At 37.2% G+C, this 19972-nt stretch overlaps 2 protein-coding genes across 2 annotated transcripts; one reads left to right on the forward strand and one right to left on the reverse strand.

Annotated features, from left to right (window-relative positions):
• The first annotated feature begins 414 nt into the window (after window positions 1–414).
• LOC111408008 lies at window positions 415–13911 on the forward strand. The gene is made up of 4 exons (XM_023037748.1): window positions 415–816; window positions 923–1262; window positions 6344–6471; window positions 13160–13911. The coding sequence occupies exons 1-4, from the start codon at window positions 685–687 to the stop codon at window positions 13613–13615; spliced, it is 1056 nt and encodes a 351-aa protein (XP_022893516.1). The 5' UTR covers window positions 415–684; the 3' UTR covers window positions 13616–13911.
• A 1579-nt stretch (window positions 13912–15490) lies between these two features.
• Window positions 15491–19204, reverse strand: LOC111408009 (probable LRR receptor-like serine/threonine-protein kinase IRK). Its single transcript, XM_023037749.1, has 2 exons — window positions 17332–19204; window positions 15491–17154 (listed from the first exon to the last, which is right to left on the reverse strand). The coding sequence occupies exons 1-2, from the start codon at window positions 18783–18785 to the stop codon at window positions 15708–15710; spliced, it is 2901 nt and encodes a 966-aa protein (XP_022893517.1). The 5' UTR covers window positions 18786–19204; the 3' UTR covers window positions 15491–15707.
• Between the last annotated feature and the right edge of the window lie 768 nt (window positions 19205–19972).

Below are 19972 nucleotides of genomic sequence, written 5' to 3' on the forward strand. Positions count from 1 at the left end.
TCACCAAGGAACTAGGGGGTGAGTCGAACTCAAAATTTGTAAAGCAAGCCAGATTGGCTCGCTCTACACGCAAGCACAAGTTGGCTCGCGTGGTAGGTTGAATTGACCAACTTGACTTGACTTATTCAACACTTCTATTCATACCTCATAATCGTGGAACCTACATAATGTGTGGCTTATCTGCAAATTATATTTGTCAAACAAGATCTTCAGCCCTTAAAATAGGTTTCGATGTTTAGACTCCTGATGTTTGTAAACGAAAATTTTATAAATTAATGAAATGTATAGTTAGAAAATTGTGAATCTCGTAAAATACATAGGTCAAATTAATTGTTAATTTTGAATTAAATTTCAGAATTAATTGTTAACTTATTTGGATCCGAGTGCCTAGTAGCAAAAAGTCAGCAAAGCCCTCACTATCATCTCAAATTTACATATTCTTCCCCGGTCAGATCCGCAACACATAAACCCTATATCGAGTTCGAGGTTCAAGTCAATTTCTGTATTCCCAAATTGATTTGTATCATAATCTTCTAATTTTATTTCATTTTCTTTGCGTACAGTATATGCTTTTTACTTAGCGCACGAATTAAACAAATTACCCCAAAATTCTGGTGGAAAAATGAGCTCTTTAGCTTCGTTTTGGTGAAGAAATAGCTTATTCAATTCAGAAGCTTTTGAGCGATGGATAAACATGGATTTATTGCCGCTATTTTCATTTTATTAATTGTCTCAAACACTAGCAATGCATCTTTAATGTTTAATATCCGGAGATTAATACTCGGTTCTAAAAACACCACTTCCACAAATTTACAGGTAAATTTCTTTGCCTCTCTGTGTGTACATGAGTTTGTTTGTGTTGTGTATAAGTTCTTATTTCGACAAAAATTGAAATTATTGATCGGGAATAAATTTGATCTAGGTTTCGCCGTTGGTAAGTCCTGTCAGTGGTCCTGTAAATGCTGGAAAGTCTGAGAAAGATAAGCACAATGAATCCGAGGTTAGTAAGCAGAACAATACTTCGTCAACTGTGGATTCGAAGGGCTTCAAGAAAAAGGACGATGATATTGATAAAAATAGAAACCATACGGGCACTTCAAGCCAACCGGATGGTGTGAAGAAAGGTGTATTGGACGATAAAGGGAAGGGGAAGGTGGAAAATATCACGAAAACGCAGTTGGGCAGTAATGATAGTTGTGAGGGATCACAGAGGAGCTGCAGAGACGAGGCTATGCTTGCTTGCATTTATACCTCCAAAAAGGGTAAAGCTTTTCCCATTTCAGATCATGTTATTCTCTTACAAGCTAGTACTTTGAGTTCAATGTTTTGAGTATAACCTTAAAGAACTAAAATATCATTCCTCTTAGTTTATTTGATTTGCACGGATATATATGTGTGTGTGTGTGTGTGTGTGTGTGTGATGGTAACAGGTACAACTTGGAATATTAAGTTAGGTTGTATTATGAGAGAGTAAATTTCAAATAAGGCAGTTTTTTTGTGATATTTTTACTTATTGAAAAGGATAATTTGAGGCTTGCAATTGCATTGCACAGGGTGATAAATATTCCTACATGTATGGAAGGATGCCCACGCATTCTGTTCAGTACAAAGAGCATATAAAAACTTGAAACAATATTAATGGTATCTTAGGTTGACATAATCTATAAAATGGATCTGAATCCTTTCAAGTATATGAAGTGTCAGAAAACAGTCGCACTACCTACCTAATGAAACAAACTATATGAATAAGTTGCTTATGGAAAACACTGAATTAATCACAAGTATAGGCTCAGTTAACCCAGTAGAAACTTTCTTCGTTATAGCTTATATTCATATCTGTTCATATTCATCAAATGTGAGGTTTCAATCTTTTTTTTTTTTTTTTTTTTTTTAATACTGAGGTACTATGTTCTGCCGAAGAATACTACCTTAATTCTTTATCTCTGAATCCCTGATCGTACAAGGTAATGAATCTTGGATTTGTTTCCGTTAGGCTATTTACATGATTTAATCTCTTGAAATATATCAGAAGCCAACTGAAGTTCAATACATTATCGTATAGAAGGCTGTAGCTTTTTGAAATATGTTCAATGGTCTCTCGAAACATTTTAGTTGCTGGAGTAATATGCCATTAATTTATGTGCCGCTTGTGATATACAAGCTCTACTACCTTTCTTGACTATAAAAGTGTTCTTTGAACTTCTGAGAAATGTTGAAAGGAGATAATACGACATTCAATTCACTTTAATTGTTATATTACAGCTTTGCTTTTTCTAATCAGGAAATGTCACCTTTCAGAATAATATTAACTAACAATTCAAGGTCCTGTTGTGTCAAGAATCTTTTGATACTATAGCTAGCTACGATCCCCTATGAGGGGAATCACTCGATTTGCCCTTTGGCAGGCGGGAGGGCGGGTACACTCTATGCAATGCTTTCTTTAGGATTAGTGCTTAGGGTACAATCTATTTACAATTTTATCCTAATAATAGAGCATGCAGTTCATCCATTAGCCTTAGGGCAAGCACAAAATCAATTAATAGCTTATAAAAAAAGGATGACTTAAGACAATAAGAACGGCTAGAAGAAGTATGTCACTTGCAAGCCTAGGAACAATTTAAGGAAATTGATGAATGTGTCTCACTGTTTTGTGCCACACGGTTGAGCTTCCTCTCTCCCATTTTGACTTCCATTCTTATATTCTAATAGAGGGAAAGCATTTTTTTCATTTTTTTTTTTATTATTATTAGAAGAGTATGCCTTTTAACTTGGCTGAGTAATAAGCACGTGCATTGCATGTCTTATGTAAATGATGAATGATAAACGGAATACTTTTGAGTATTGATACAATTTTTGAAAGTAGTTGAGATAATTGATATTATTAGAGAAAATTTAAAATTATCAAAAAGAATATATATATATATATATATATATATATATAATTTTATTCTTCTTTTTTAACAAAATTATGTATATAATGTGAAAATGTTGAATAAACTAAAATGTATTGATTACAATAACTCTTCTTTATACACAATAATTTATGTCAACGTCTCACTACTTTTCTTCTTTTTATTTTCTTCGTTACCAAGACTTTTGTTATTTGCATTGAAACTCCTTTAAAAAGTGTGACATATAATTGCTCATGAAAGAATACATGTTCAAAAAATTAATGTATATTCCAACAGTAGACTTTTTTTTGTCCTTGAGCCTTGTTAATGGTCATTACAAAGCATAGACATATTGGAATATTATTTCCTCTTGAATTTTTATTCATATTTCCTATATTTTGAATTCAATGTAGTATTTACTTTTATTTTATATATTATTTATAAAATAGTTCTAATTTTATTGAATAATCAAATTTCATTGAATAAAATGTCATAAAACTATTTTTCAAAATTTTAAACCAAACCTCTTTTCTAGTTTGTTGTTTTAAGAAATAATTTTTCAAAATGTAACTAAACACGTTTTTGGTAATTCTAGAATGGACCCTTAAAATAAAAAAACTGAAAATAAACTCAAAACTCAAAACTGAAAATGAAACCAAATGGGCATTTAGATTTCAAATGCTTGTAGTCCAAAATGGGCTTTTTTATATAATTGAGATTAAAACAATGGTATATCTGGTGATGCACTACTTGATTAGTTCATATAATATGGGCTATAATCATTAAAAATTTTAAAACATTTTTTAGTTTTATTCATTTTAATAAAAAAAATTGGAAGAAATTTTTAAAAAAAATATATATATTTTTTCATTGATGCATTAGTCAATTTCAAATTCATTGAGAAAGAGATTCAATTAAAAATGAAAATTTATATATTTATTTATTTTATTTAACATTAGAACAAAATTTTTTGAAAAAAAAAAAATCCAATTGAACAATTAAAATGATTATTAAATTATTTTTATAAGTTTACTAATCATAAAATAAAAAAAATTTACTATTGCATCTTTCGAAGTTGAATTATATACCAAACCAATTCAATGACAAAAAATGAAATTTTCATAACTTAATAAAAGTCGACTATAGCGCATGAATTATTAATCAATTGATTCCGAAAAAAATTCTCTTCTCTAATATTTAAAGCAAAAAAAATAAAAAAATAAAAACATTTTAAAATTGATCTGAATATTGTTATAGATATCTTTCTAATTCAGAAGTGAGATACGTGGATGGAGGTTACAAATATGTTAAGGCAAATAATTCCAAATTATTATGGCATTTAAGATTGACAACAATCCTCTCTATTTCTGCATAACCAATAATTTATCTTTTAAGTGTTATCTTTTACAATTTCAAATGCAAATTTGATTCTTAACTATTCTATTATAATTATAAAATATGATTATATATAGATGAGCTTCAATATTAAGTGATTAAAACTTAATTCGATTAACATATAATTTTAAGTACTTCAAGTGAAAGAATAGAATTTATAATTTTTTTTCTTTTTATAATTAAATGGAGCTACATGAAATTGAATTATATATATATATATATATATATATATAGTAAAATTGATTTTCAAAAGTTTCTCAATAATCCTTTCTTTTTAATTATTGTAGATAATGGTCTTAAATACGTTTATTACATAGTGAACATACTAACACAAATAGCCATGCATCTCGACTTAATTTTTGCAAGCAATAATAATTATTATGCAATATTATTTTTAATATGTAGCCCATGTTTGAGCCACATTCTAGAAAAAAATGCATTATTCATGTCAAATCAATAAGAAATGTGTGGTTAAAAAGTAAGGAAAAATTTTAGATTTGCGTGTAATATTATTTTATTGAAGAATGTGTGGTTAAAATGATATCAAATCACTGTTGAAAAATGTATTTTTTTGAAAACAATGTGGCTTAAACAAGCCCGTAATATTAGGTTTGAAAAAAAAAATTAACTATATAAGTAATATTTTTTAAATAAATTCTATAATATAATATTAATCAACTTATTAAAACATGCCATTTCACCTATGTTTGAGCCCCATTTTTTTGGAAAAATGCGTTTTTGAATAGTGTTTTGACCTTATTTCAAGCACACATTTTTCAATAAAACAATATTATACATAAATCCAAAACTTTTTCTTATTTTTTACCCCATCCGAAAACATCATTCATGAATGCATTATCTAAAAAAAAAAAAAAGAGGGGGTCTCAACCAAGGGCTTCAAGTTAATTATATATGTAGTACTATTACAATTTCTTTTAATTGTATGTAATAATGTTTTTATTAATTGTGTACTAATAATTAGTAACATTTGTGTTTAGTGAAAATTAATTGACTTAATTTTTTGAAGTAATAAAAATTATTAATTATCTTATTTAGAGGAAATAAATTAAATCATTTGGTATTCTGTAGTTAATTATATATGTAGCATTATTATAAGTATAATATATTAATGCAATCTTTCAATTTTTTATTTTTATTTTTGTAAACCAAATGAGGATATATTGGGCATTTAAGTAAATATATAAGGGTAAAATTTGTATTCAAAAGTTTCTCAACAATCCCTCTTTTAATATATTGTAGATAAGTAGCTTCTAAGGTATAATTTTTAGATCTAGTATTGGTTTCTTGCTGCCTAGTAAGACTGGTTAGGATTGTCTAGTATGGCTTCCATTACATCAAAAAGGTTACTCTTGATCAACCCCACCCGACAAAGACATGGAGAGACTTTCTTACCTATGACACTTAGTGCATGTTTGATATTGATTTTTCACCCAAAAAAATCAATTTTTTTACTATTATTTCACTATTCCAACAGTCATTTTTTACCTCTTCTCTCACAAGTGAGATTCATTTTTCTCTCTAACGGTCAAAAAATCAATTTTCATAATCACTACCGAATAAGTCTTTAACGAGCCTTACTGTTCAACCTAAGCACATAACAGTACTTCTCTGTGCACTTTTTGGTTACGAAATCGGTGGACCTTGTTCACATAGCTTTTAAAAAACATTCAGCAACTAAATGGATTAGATGGGTTGAATGAAAATAAGGCTATAGTTATTGGTATCTTAAAGCATGTGTAATTTTAGATTTTTATGCGAGCATATTTTGTCTTGCTTGTGTGAACACAAAGTACTCTTCTTAACCTATCCTTTCCTTCTTGCTGCATTACCTAACAAAGGAAGTGGGTTTTTCCTCTCAATCCTGTTAAAAGAAAATAAAAAGGAGATAAATTAACCTTTTCTTTATTTTCTCCCGCTTCTTTAATGGTAAAGAGTTGAATTGAGGGGAAATAGTGTAGATATATGGATCTAATACTCTACTCAAACTGACATTTGTTATCAATTGAAGAAAATAACTCCTTGATTTATTTTGGCAGGTTCCAAAGAACTGTTCATTTTGGTGCAAAATGAAGGGGAAAGCAATTTGAAAGTTAATGTCAATTTCCCCAATTCTAAGGAAAATGGATTATCAGCTTATGAAGTACCAAACAACCAAATTAAAAAGGTGTGAATAAATATATTTGCTGTTGAGCAATTTCTTTTTCGTATTATATATCTCTTTTGTCAGGTGGCATGGGGAAATCAAATTCGTAAAAGTGTTCATGGTGCCTTAACCGACTGCACCACTAATAATTGCTCCTTCAATGTGGAACTATAAACTGAAAATTGTTCCTTTAAGAAATGGATTAAGAATTCCATGTTTTGCCAGAAATATGCATTTGTAGACTTGCTGTACTACATATTATTCAATGTCTTGCCAGAAATTGTTCCTTTTAAGAAATGGATTAAGAATTCCATGTCTTGCCAGAAATATGCATTTGTAGACTTGCTATACTACATATTATTCAATGTCGGATCAATAAAACACGAGATGTCTTTACATTGAACATCGAAAGAAATGAGGATATACGCATAAGATAAGAAATGGGGATTTTTACATTAGTATTATTGCATGTTTTGCATCAACCTAAAGAAAATTCCGGTAACTCATTTAGCACTCATTGCAGTAAGAGTGAAGCCTTACCAAGCTCAAGACCTGGGTTTGAGCCTTCTTTTGGGAGGAGGTGAAATCCTTTGTTTCCCTTTAAAAAAAGAAGAAAATGGAATATTTTTGCAGTTAAATACGGATAACAGTTATGACTTTAAGGTTTGCACAGAAATTGGGGAAGAATTAGAACACAAAGAAATTTTGTGTAAATATGTGTAGTTTTTTTAATTAAAGATGCTACAGAAATAAAATAAGAATTCTTATCATTTAACCAAAGGCGAAGTATTGAAACTGATTGTGGTGCCTCAAGTTCCAATGTGGCTTATCCACACTTTATAATGAAGTGTCATCATATTGGTTTTGTGATAAGCCTCCAATTCAGTATACATATTCTAGAAGGAACAAGAGGAAAGACAGTAACTAATTCCGTTAGGTGGGGGTGTGAGGTGGCCAAAAATATGTTACAAGGGCCTATAAATAGAATAAGATGGATAGATGAAGATATCAAGAATTCAGTGAGTGGGTTAGTTAGGGAGAGTCTCAGTCCTTTCAATCGGTCACTTGTTCTTTTCCTTTACATTTCCTTGTAATTCCAGTTCCAGAAATCAATTTAGCATTTCCTGTGTTATTTTTCTCGTTTTCCCTGGCACTTGGTAATTTTTACAGGTTGGAATCTACCAAATTGGTATCAGAGCACCCTTAACCATAAGCATGACACTTGCAGAACGAGTGGGGGAACTAGAACAGAAAGTAGAAATCCATCATCAAGAGCTGCAGGCAGGTCTGGAGTCCATGAGATCTGAGTTCAAAGTAATGCATGCAGGGATGCTGGAGAAATTTGAATTATTAATGAAAACATGGGATAATCAGGAAAGGGGGCGGAAGGAGAAAGGGATGGCTTCTGAAAAATCCCCAACAGAAACTGCAGATTCGGGAATATCTCAACTCCGGCAAGACCTTAGTCAAGGTGCTGGCTGAGGAACAAGAGGTGACTGGAGGGGGGAACCGCGAGTGCGACGTTTGGAGATGCCCGTGTTTAACAGGGATGATCCGGATGGGTGGGGTGTTTCGGGTGGAAAGATACTTCACCCTCAACCGGTTGACTGAAGAAGAGAAAGTCGAGGCAGCTGTGGTATGCTTTGACGGCGAAGCCCTAGCCTGGTTCAAATGGGAGGAGAAGCGTCGAGCTATGAATAGCTGGGAGGAGGTGAAGATTCGGCTACTGCGTCGATTCCGACCTTCTCAAGAGGGGTCCCTGTGTGCTCAATTTTTATCCCTAAGGCAACGCTCCACCGTTCATGACTACCGCCGGCACTTTGAGACGTTAGCTTCCCCGTTAGTGGGAATATCAAAGGAAGTGTTGACATGCAGCTTCCTTAATGGGTTAAACCGAGATATCAGGGCTGAGGTTCTGTTGTTAAGACCATTGGGCCTGGAACAAATAATGGAAGTGGCCTAAATGGTGGAGGACTGAAACATGGTAACTAAACAAGCCCACTGGAATGCTGGACCTATTAAACCAAAGAGTATCCCCTTCCATAACCCAAATCCACCACAATCATCCTTCAAGAACCCGACCCACACCCATCACTCCCAAATACGCCCTACTGTTCCTCTGAACCTCCCCCCAAACCGCCCAAATTCTTTCCCCAAGTCATCCATTCCCTACAAACGGCTGACCGACGCTGAAATACAGGCCAAGAGGGAGAAAGGCCTCTGTTATCGTTGTGATGACAGATTTACCATTGGCCATAGGTGCAAGAATAAGGAGCTGTAGGTTTTGGTGATTTGGGAAATGGAAGTCAACAACGAGGAACTCGACACCGCCATGGCCAGCGAAGGTGAGCCCAACGCCGGCGAGTCGGTTTACGCTGAAGAAGTGACCCCCGGTCCGGGACAGCCTGTAGAGTTGTCGATCAACTCAGTCGTTGGGCTAACCACTCTAGGTACTATGAAGCTAAAAGGGATGCTCGGCCAAAAGGAAGTGATAGTTTTGGTTGACAGTGGTGCTTTCCACAATTTTATTTCAATGGACCTTGTCCAACGGATGGGATTTCCATTGACAGGCACCGCAAGCTATGGGGTAGCCATGGGGACGGGCTTAACAGTAAAAGGGGACGGTATATGCCGACAAGTACTTCTGAAATTGCCGGGGCTGTTGATAGAAGAGGACTTCTTACCTCTTGAGTTGGGCTGCTCGGATATCATTCTGGGAATGCAGTGGTTGAGGACACTAGGCAAAATGCAGGTGGACTGGGATACTCTAACTATGTCCTTTGACGTCGGGGGGATCAAAGTAACCCTGCAGGGGGATCCTAGCCTGAGTAAAATGCCCGTTTCATTGAAATCGATGTGGAAAGCTTTTAAGGAACAGGGGGAAGGGCTTCTACTGGAATTTGGAAGCATCATTGTCAGTCACCAGTCCGCCCCGCCCAGTCTGCCCCGCCCAGCCCCCTGAGGTTTTTTGCAGAGATTTTGGAGGAGTTCACAGCAGTATTCGAGGAATTCACTCAACTGCCGCCTAAGAGACTTCAGGATCATGCAATTAATTTGAAACCAGGGGCGGGACCAGTGAGTGTAAGACCGTATTGCTATCCACACTTCCAGAAAAACGAAATAGAGCAGCTAGTTAAGGAGATGTTAGCAGCTGGAATCATCCAACATAGCACTAGTCCTTTTTCAAGTCCTGTGCTGTTAGTACGGAAGAAAGATGGGAGTTGGAGATTTTGTGTGGATTATAGAGCATTGAACAAAGTCACCGTCCCAGACAAGTTCCCAATCCCAGTCATCGATGAATTGCCTGACGAATTGAATGGAGCTACGGTGTTCTCAAAAATCGATCTCAAATCTGGTTATCATCAGATACGGGTGAAGGCTGAGGATGTCCCAAAAACAGCCTTCCGAACTCATGAAGGCCATTATGAGTTTCTAGTCATGGCCTTCGGCTTGACTAACACACCAGCCACCTTTCAATCACTGATGAACTCAATTTTCAGAGAACAGCTCCGGAAGTATGTGCTAGTATTTTTTGACGACATTCTTGTTTACAGTCGTACAAAGGAGGAGCACCGAGATCATTTACGAAGGTCCTGCAGACTCTAGTAGAGCACCAGCTCTTTGCTAACAGAAAGAAATGCCTATTTGGGTAAAAGGAGATAGAGTATCTTGGCCACATTATATCAGCAAAGGGGGTGGCAGCAGATGAATCCAAGTTGTCAGCAATGAGGGATTGGCCACGTCCCCAGACACTTAAAGAACTGAGGGGATTCTTGGGGTTGACCGGATATTATCGACGGTTTGTGGAGTCCTATGGGAAGATAGCCTGGCCGCTAACTCAACTACTAAAGAAGGATTGTTTTAGGTGGAATGACGCTGCAGAATCGGCCTTCGCAAAATTGAAGGAGGCAATGATAACTGTACCAGTCTTGGCTCTTCCAGATTTCTCGCAGCCCTTTGTACTTGAGACTAATGCTTCTGGACATGGGATAGGGGCTGTCTTGATGCAAAATCAGAGACCAATTGCCTATTTCAGTCAGGTGCTACCCCAAAGGAGTCAAAATAAATCGATATATGAGAGGGAGCTCATGGCTATCGTACTGGTAGTGCAAAAGTGGAGGCATTATTTGCTGGGGAGGCATTTTGTGGTTAGAACAGACCAAAAAAGTCTTAAATTCCTACTCGAACAGCGCTTAGTAAATGTGGAATATCAGAAGTGGTTATCTAAATTGTTGGGTTTCGATTTAGATATTGAATACAAGCCAGGATTGGAAAACAAAGCCGCAGATGCCTTATCCAGAAGAGGAACAGCAGCCACACTGATGGCCCTTAGTATACCGAACACAGTACAGTTAGAGGAGGTGATAAAAGCAAAGGAAGAAGATCCTGAACTAAGCCGAATCATATCAGCCATAAGGGTGGACCCTTCGTCCTGTCCGGGATTTGCTATAGTAAGTGGGGCTTTATTGTATAAGGACAGGATCACCCTACCTAAAGGTTCTCCAATTATTTTGTTAGCATTACAAGAAGGCCATGATAGTAAAATGGGCGGCCATGGGGGATTCCTTAAGACTTACAAGAGGATAGTCGGGACTTTTTATTGGAATGGTATGAAGAAGGATATTAGAAACTATGTGGTTGCTTGCAAAGTTTGTCAACAGCACAAGTACTCCACATTAGCACCTGCAGGACTGCTACAACCTCTGCCTATACCAGAGAAGGTATGGGAGGACATCTCCATGGATTTCATAGAAGGGCTACCCAAGTCAGAGGGGATCGATTCAATACTGGTAGTGGTCGACCGCCTAAGCAAATACGGCCACTTCATTGGCTTAAAACATCCTTTCACAGCTCCGACCGTAGCTGCCATGTTCATCAAAGAGGTGGTTCGCTTGCATGGGACACCAAACTCAATCATAACTGACAGGGATAAGGTATTTATGAGCAAATTTTAGAGTGAGTTACTCCGTTTACATGGGACTAAATTGAAGTTTAGTTCAGCCTATCATCCCCAAACTGATGGCCAAACAGAGGTGGTGAATAGAGGGATAGAGACATACCTACGGTGTTTTACTTCAACTCGACCGAAAGAGTGGTTCCGTTTCCTTCCATGGGCTGAACTATCTTACAACACATCATTTCATGTGTCTGCACAACTCACCCCATTCCACAGTCTATGGACGAGAGCCTCCGCCTCTAATACGGTTTGAAAAGGGGTCGACACCTGTATCATCATTGGATCAGCAATTGGCCGAAAGGGATAAACTTTTGGATGAGCTAAAGCTGCATTTGAGCTAGGCACAGCAACGGATGAAAAGTTCAGCTGATAAACATAGGAGGGAGGTTGAATTCTCAGCTGGTGATAAGGTCTACTTGAAAATGCGACCCTATCGCCGCAAATCATTGGCACAACGCAGCAACGAGAAACTTGCACCACGGTACTATGGGACGTTTGAGATTTTAGCTAAGGTGGGGAAAGCTGCTTACAGGTTGGAGCTGCCACCTGGTACCCGTATTCATCCTGTATTTCATGTTTCGCAGTTGCGAAGGGTGGTAGGAGAACATCATCTACCTTCTATGTTGCCTAACAATTTGGGGGTGGACCGGGAGTTAATGGTTGAACCAGAAACTATGTTGGGAGTCAGGATTGCTTCGTTGACAACAGACTACTTGGAAGTGTTAATTTAGTGGAAGGGCCTATCTCCATTGGAAGCTACTTGGGAGCCATTCAACCTCATTACTCAACAATTTCCGGCCTTTCACCTTGAGGACAAGGTGACTGAATTGGGCGGGGTAATTGATAAGCCTCCAATTCAGTATACATGTTCTAGAAGGAACAAGAGGAACGGCAGCAACTAATTCCATTAGGTGGGGGTGTGAGGTGGCCAAAAATCTGTTACAAGGGCCTATAATAGAATAAGATGGATAGATGAAGATATCAAGAATTCAGTGAGTGGGTCAGTTAGGGAGAGTCTCAGTCCTTTCAATCGGTCACTTGTTCTTTTCCTTTACATTTCTTTGTAATTCCAGTTCCAGAAATCAATTCAGCATTTCCTTTCATTTCCTGTGTTATTTTTCTCGTTTTCCCTGGCACTTGGTAATTTTTACAGGTTGGAATCTACCAAAGGTTTCATCATTGATCTTTCTTGTTAGGTTTTCTGACACCTAGGTTTGAAATGTACTTCCCAAACATTATTGAGCAATTTCTTTACTTCATTTGGGGTGAGAAGAGTCCTAACTTTTTAATGAACACAGTCAACCGTTAGCATTTGGGATAACGTTCTTTTGCTATATTATGAACCAAAGCTGAAGTGGAAATGGCAATACTTTGGTAGATGTTCCACAGGATTGACCACAACTCTCTAGCTAATTCAGTTTATTGTTGATTGTGTTTTGTTCTCTTAACGTATTAGAGGCAATCTTATAGTCATATCTCTACGTTCTTTCCATCGTCAAATATATATATATATATATATAGAAGTGAGGAAAAAGAAATATCACCGATGTGAGTTCTCCATTTGATTCTATAAAAAAATTTCAATCTGTGAATCAGTTTCTTGAATTATTCATCTGAACTGTCATTTTAACAATCTTTCAACTCAAATGACTGTTATTTGAAGTTAGCGGAAGACATTGGATCAAATATGAGTTCTATGCTATGTTTTCTACTTTTAAATTTACCACTTCCTCTTTGCCTGTTTACTTGCAGATTCATATCCCTTCAAACCTGGGCAAAAGCAGCAAGATAATATTAAGTTCCGGAAATGGGAACTGTGTGTTTGTCTTGGATGGTTCTGTTTCTGTAGAGAACTTCCTCCGGCAGTTCTCTTCCTACTCTAGACAGGTGACCCCTATTTATGTTGCATACTTCTTCTTTCTATTCGCTTTGCTTTGTGGAGGGACATGGGCTTGCTGCAAGTTAAAGAAGAGGAGTGTGCACGATGGTATCCCATATCAGGAGCTTGAAATGGGCTTGCCAGAATCCACTTCAGCTGTCAATGTGGAGACAGCAGAAGGTTGGGATCAGGATTGGGATGATGATGATTGGGATGAGGAAACTGCAGTAAAATCACCTGGAGGGCACAATATCAGGAGTATCTCTGCAAATGGCCTTACTTCAAGGTCTTCTAAGAGAGAGGGATGGAATAATGACTGGGATGATTAGCAAAACATGTTTGAAAAAATGGGAATCAGGAGAAAATCTGCAAGAAGAAGACACATGACATACGGGTTAAAGAAATAGAAAATGAGAAGAATCCCTTTGTATTTAATATTTCTCATCTTTTTCTCCCACAGAATTTCTTGCATATAATTTTGCATGCATCATGTGTACTGAAAAAAATTTTGGAGTCCAGAAAGTTTTCATTTATAGAAAATTTGGCACTGTGATTATTGCGATAAATTATTTATAAGGATTGCAGTTGTAAAAATTTGCCATATGCTTATTGTCTATTTCACTTATGCTGATCGTGTTTTCTACTAAAGCCTCTTTTCTGTCATGTTTTCTTTACACTCTTCTGCTACTTTATATTTCTACTGGAAGGCTATCCTTTGAGTTAGGGAACTAGGGGTAGACATGCATGTAAGGTAGCTAACCTTCCAGCCATTGCATGGTTCGTGGTGAGCCCAACTCTAGAAGCCTTTGCGGCCAACATGGATGGTCCTGGCAGTCATCGTGTTTGTGTACTGTGTCAGGCCTTTCCGAAGCCGCCCAAGGCATTGCCCAGTTGACCTGTCTAGACAAAAAATGGATTGGCCTATTAATTTCATCCTAGTGATATTTGCTTTTACGTGTCATATGGACTTGGTCCAACATCAAATGGCTTTCCTTTTATCGACTCACTCCCTGTCACCATTCACGTGGTCCATTACTCTCCTCTCCTCATGCAAATACTCTACGAGTACATTTGGATTGGGGTAGGGCTGTAAAATGAGTTGGACCGTATTTTAGGTGGTCTAGTTTGGGCTGGTTGAGAGTGAGGCCTGAGTCGACCCGATTTGGGCCTTTGTTTCAGTTATTTTTATAAAAGATCAACATGACTCGATAACGGTAGTTGGTTGTAGCCATTCAACTCGTGAAGGTGACGCTTAAAAAAGTGCTGCTTTAACTTTGCATACTGTATCTCCTCTCTCTCTCTCTCTCTCCCTCTCCTTCTCTCTGTGGAGTAGGAATTAAGAAATGCATGCTTCACTTTAATCTTCATAATGATTAACCCAATTGAGCACTACTACTTTTTGTCCCCACACATTATACCTTTAGACAGATTAATGCTCCACCCAACTTACCTATTTAATTCAAAGTTGTTGCATGGCTATATCATTCTGTCCCAATAAAGTTAACCAATTAACACATAAATAAGTGATTTCTTCTTCCCTTTGCCCGCCAACAATTTAGCATTTCCCAAAATCCAACAATCCCTTTCCCCTTCTCAATTTACTACAGTTGTCTCAGGCCCTGTTTAATAAAAGATTAGAAATTTTCAGACGTGTCCCAGTCGAGAAACTAAATTTTATTCTCGATAAATTTGAAGTCTTTATAACAAAGAAAATCATGTTTAAGGGGACTATTGTGCAGTTTTAGAGGAACAAGTGCACTTGAGGCCCCCATGTGATGGCATTTAATTATGTCAATGCCCTTTGATTATTTCCTCTCGGGGGTCTCAAACCATTCGAGTAGGCCTTCAAATTTAAGCAATAATTATTAAACTAACCTGACCAAGGAATCATGGTGTTCCTCTATGTTTCCAAATTCAATACTCAACAGTAAACAATCCGACATACTCGTATTGATTGATAATGTCCTTTCGAGCACGTCTGCTCATTTCAAGTGTAACTCGAGCTGTGAGGTAGACGTAAGAGTGAGATCAGATGCATTTCCAAACCCCAGATTACCCTTATCACGATGAACTCGGGAACTTTGGCTACTCTATTCTAATAACAAGCAAGAAGCAGCAGATAAAATGGAGAAAATTCAAATCATAACTTAACTACTATATTCCTGCTGCATAAAACAAACAGAACGGCAAGATTAAAATCAAAATGCTCTGGTAAAGAGAAATCCAGTAATATAAACACAATAAATATATATAATGTGACAAAAATAAGAAGCTCAAAATGTTATTTCAAAAGATTATAGAAGAGAGACATAAAATAGCAAAAGATTTCCAAGCTGATGTATTTCTTCATGGATTCAGCGAACATGCTGGATTCCTCTTTCACCGGATAACCATATATTGTGACCTTTTTTAAGAGTAAAATCATTCCAAAACTTCTTGACTTTCTGAAGGACATTGGATTAATTCCAAAATTTTAATCACCTCATCCATGTCAGGACGGTTTGATGGCACTTGGGACGCGCATATCAAGCCAAGCTTTACCACCGGAATAGCTTCCTCCACTGGAAAATTACCATGAAGCTTCTTGTCGATGCATTCCTCTATCCTGCCTTCGTCCAAAGCTCCCCGCATCATGTCACAAAGTACAACCACATCGTCTTCCATGTATTCCACTGGTTTCTTCCCTGTCAACACCTCGAGAATCAGAATCCCAAATCCGTAGACATCACATTTTTCAGTAATCTTCACAGTCTGGCATGCGAATTCGGGAGCCATGTACCCGAGTGCACTCTGAATCTTGCTGCTTAGGATGTAACGGTCTAATGCAGGCAATAATTTAGCCAGGGCAAAGTCTCCAACCTTAGGATCACAACAAGTATTGATCAGTACATTGGTGGACTTCATGTTATAGTGTATAATATTCATCTGGTGCAGATGAGCCAGGCCTTTAGCTGTACCGAGAATTATTTTGAATCTTTGTTGCCATGTGAGACAGCCATTGCACTCTCCCTCGTGAAGATGTTTATACAAACTTCCTCCACCAATATATTCATTAATGAGGAGTTGTAAAGATGGAGTCCAATAATACCCTTCAAGTGCCACAAGGTTCTGGTGCCTTATCCTTCCGAGTTTCTTAACTTCCCTCTCAAAATCCTCTTGGGATTTAACCAAACTTGTTGTATTAAGCTTCTTGATTGCCACAGATCGTCCATCTCGAAGTTCTGTTTGATAAACAGCTCCAAATCCACCACGCCCAAGTTCACAATTTTTATTAAGCAGTGCTTGATCCCCTGCTATGAAATCAGCATCACCAGAAAACATGACGAGCTTTCCATAGTTAGCTTCAGTGCCATGGGAAGGGCTAAAATCGTCCCCTCCTGAAAATGTGAATGCTGCAGCAGAACGTGCCATAGAAGCACGAACGTGCATGTTGAGAATTGTGACAGTTACTACGCCAATGGCAATAAAAACAGCTGCACCAATGGCAATAAGGGAAGATATGCTAAGTATGATTCTCTTGTGACGGAGATTTGAAGAAAGAGAACCTCGATTGGAGTTGGACGAGTTGGGATTTAAGACCAGTGGCTTGGGGTGGACAGCAGGACAAGAGTGCTTCACGACAGAGCCACATAGGGATGGATTGCCAATGACAGATGATGGAGAAATGGTGTTGAAGAAGCCACCAACTGGAAGTTCTCCTTTCATATGATTGTAGGAGACATTAAATGTTACAAGGTTGGAGAGATTTGCCAGTTCTTTCGGTAAACTCTCGGAAAGTTGATTGAATGACAAGTCCACAACCTCAAGGTTGGATAGGCTTGCAATTGCCACAGGGACTGGACCAGTAAGTTTGTTGTGAGAGAGGATCCTACATGGGATAAAAATGTGAACCAAAAGAAAAGTTATAAGTAGATATATAGTCAAGATGGCAAAAAACATCGTTTCTGAAAACCTAAACATATTAGAGAAGCAGCATATAATATCAAAACCGTAAAAACTATATATGTACTATGAGGTACCAAATTTAATGTGATGCGTAACTTACAATGAGGTTAGAGACGAGCAGTTCCCAATATCAGCTGGAATTGCTCCAGTCAGAAAATTGCTGTCAAGTCTTAATTCTTGCAGCAAAACTGCTCTTCTAATTTCAGCGGGGATGCTCCCATTTAGCTGATTGTGACTAAGATCAAGAATAAGGGTGGTGTTTAGATCACCTACACTAGGTGGGATGAAACCACCTAATGAGTTCCTCGAAATATTTAAGATCCTTAATCTACTGAAATTCCCAATAGCAGATGGAATTCCACCAGATAACGCATTCGATGACAAATCCAAGACTTGAAGGTTTTGATAGGATACTGATGGCAATAACGGATTAGGATATTCTAGGTTTCCATAAAATCTGTTCTCAGAAGCAGAGACACTCTCCAAAGCCAACTTAAAAACCCACGAAGGAAGGTTACCTGTGAAAAAATTTTGCCCAACGTCAAGGACCTTAAGATTTATGCAATTCATGAAAGACTCCGGTAAGCTTCCCATAAACTGATTTTTTGATAGATTCAATTCCTTCAGGGATTGAAGACTGCCAATGGAATTAGGTATCTGACCAGAAAAATTATTGGCAGAAACATCCAAAAACTCGAGGCTTCTCATATCTCCAACCCAGTTGGGAAATTCTCCCCTCAATGAATTCCCACTTAGATCAAGATATCTGCAAAATACAAGTTTTCGCATTGACTCGGGAAGGCCCCCATTTAGATAATTCTCACCAAAATCTACAGACTTCAAATGCAAACAGTTTCCAATGTTCTCAGGCAGCCAGCCTATAAACCTGTTCCTGCGTAAATTAATTGATCTCAAATCATACAAACCCTCAATACCTCTAGGAATCTCACCCTCCAACAAATTATCCGATAAATCTAACCAACGGAGCAATCTCAATGACCATAATTCCGAAGGCACCTGACCTGAAAGCTGATTCGATGAAAAGTTAACCCTTTCCAGCATCGAACATGAGGTCAGGGACTGTGGGATTAAGCCAGTCAGGTTGTTCTTGGCTAGTGAAACTGCCTGTAGAGACCTACATTGTCGAAAAAGTTCATCGGGCAATGGTCCTGATAAATTATTTTCACTCAAGTCAAGAACTTCTAAGTTCTCAATTTGGGCAAGAATGGGATTTATTGGCCCTGTAAAATTGTTCTTCGATAACGAAAGCACTCTTAAGGACTGCAATCTTATTAGGCTTCGTCCGAGGTGCCCAGATAAAGAAAAGCCATTGAGGACTAGCTCAGTCACTCGATTGGAATTGGAATCACATTTCACTCCCACCCAATTGCAGGCAGTGTCAGCTTCTTCATTCCAAGAGATTAGCCTTGATTGTGGGTCAATCAGGCCAGCTTTGAAAACTATTAAACCCAATACATCATCATTCAAAGCAGAGTCTAACGATTTCACAAGAAATGGAGCTAGAAACAGAACAGACAATATTTTGAGTAGCATCTAGGTATACAGATAAACACAGCAACAAAATTTAATATGAATAAACAAGGATAAGAACAGAAATTAAAGGGTTCAAGAAGCTTCAAGTATCATCCCGGGTATGCAAGAAAGGCTTACTGGGAGTTGATGAACAAAATGTAACGGGTTTGCAAATGCAATAAATACTGAACTTGCTTTACTATGCCGGAATATAATACAGTCGCCGGAAAATGATGCATGTTTGAGGTGTAACAGTCATCGGAAAACACGCCGGAAAAGGTGAATCACAGGGAGAGAAAGAGAAGGACAGGGACAGGTTTAGAAGTCTCGGATACAAATTTAAGAGCTGCGATGATGATGGAGCATTAAAGTGTTGTCAGTGGGGAGTGTGCGCTTTTCTTCATGAGTGACAGAGTGAGAATTCTTGAAAAACAAACAGAATTAAATGCCCTGTATAATTAATTACCTTTATTTTTCATTCATTACCTATAATGAAAGAAAATTTGAAGGAATCTTGACCTAAAATACATAACGTTTTATAGACATTAAGAAAATATTCATTAAATAACATAAGCCAGAATAATTTAATTACTTAAAGTCTGTAATATGTCGAAACATCACTTTTTACAAGTCGATTTGAAGAGAGAGTTCAACCGAAAATGATATTATAATCAATAGTAAACGTCATCTTCATTGCATATTAGACGAGTTACTTCCAAGGTTTCGAGAAAAACAAGTCTGATGTCGACGTCAATTCTTAAAGGGTACAAATGTCCTATTGTACATGTCATAATCTTGTATTTTAACTTGGTTACGATCCAACGGTGGCTAAGGACTAAGAGGTGGGTCAAATTAAATCACCATAATTTGGCTTAATCTTCTTATATAATTAATAAAAGGGGTCAATTTTAGTTGTTTGAGACAATGAATAAACCGACAAGTGTTACTTCCAAGGTTTCGAGAAAAACAAGTCTGATGTCGACGTCAATTCTTAAAGGGTACAAATGTCCTATTGTACATGTCATAATCTTGTATTTTAACTTGGTTACGATCCAACGGTGGCTAAGGACTAAGAGGTGGGTCAAATTAAATCACCATAATTTGGCTTAATCTTCTTATATAATTAATAAAAGGGGTCAATTTTAGTTGTTTGAGACAATGAATAAACCGACAAGGTTTTTCCTCTTTTTACGTTAGGTTTTCCAAAC

This window comes from Olea europaea, chromosome 13, assembly GCF_002742605.1.
Source record: "Olea europaea var. sylvestris chromosome 13, O_europaea_v1, whole genome shotgun sequence".
NCBI classification, from domain to species: Eukaryota; Viridiplantae; Streptophyta; class Magnoliopsida; order Lamiales; family Oleaceae; genus Olea; species Olea europaea.

Coding starts and splice junctions, on each gene's coding strand:
- LOC111408008 (XM_023037748.1), top strand. CDS start 685: ATGGATAAACATGGATTTATTGCCGCTATTTTCATTTTATTAATTGTC. Junction 817..922: donor CCACTTCCACAAATTTACAG/GTAAATTTCTTT, acceptor AATTTGATCTAG/GTTTCGCCGTTGGTAAGTCC. Junction 1,263..6,343: donor CATTTATACCTCCAAAAAGG/GTAAAGCTTTTC, acceptor TTATTTTGGCAG/GTTCCAAAGAACTGTTCATT.
- LOC111408009 (XM_023037749.1), bottom strand. CDS start 18,785: ATGCTACTCAAAATATTGTCTGTTCTGTTTCTAGCTCCATTTCTTGTG. Junction 17,155..17,331: donor TGCTCGTCTCTAACCTCATT/GTAAGTTACGCA, acceptor TATCCCATGTAG/GATCCTCTCTCACAACAAAC.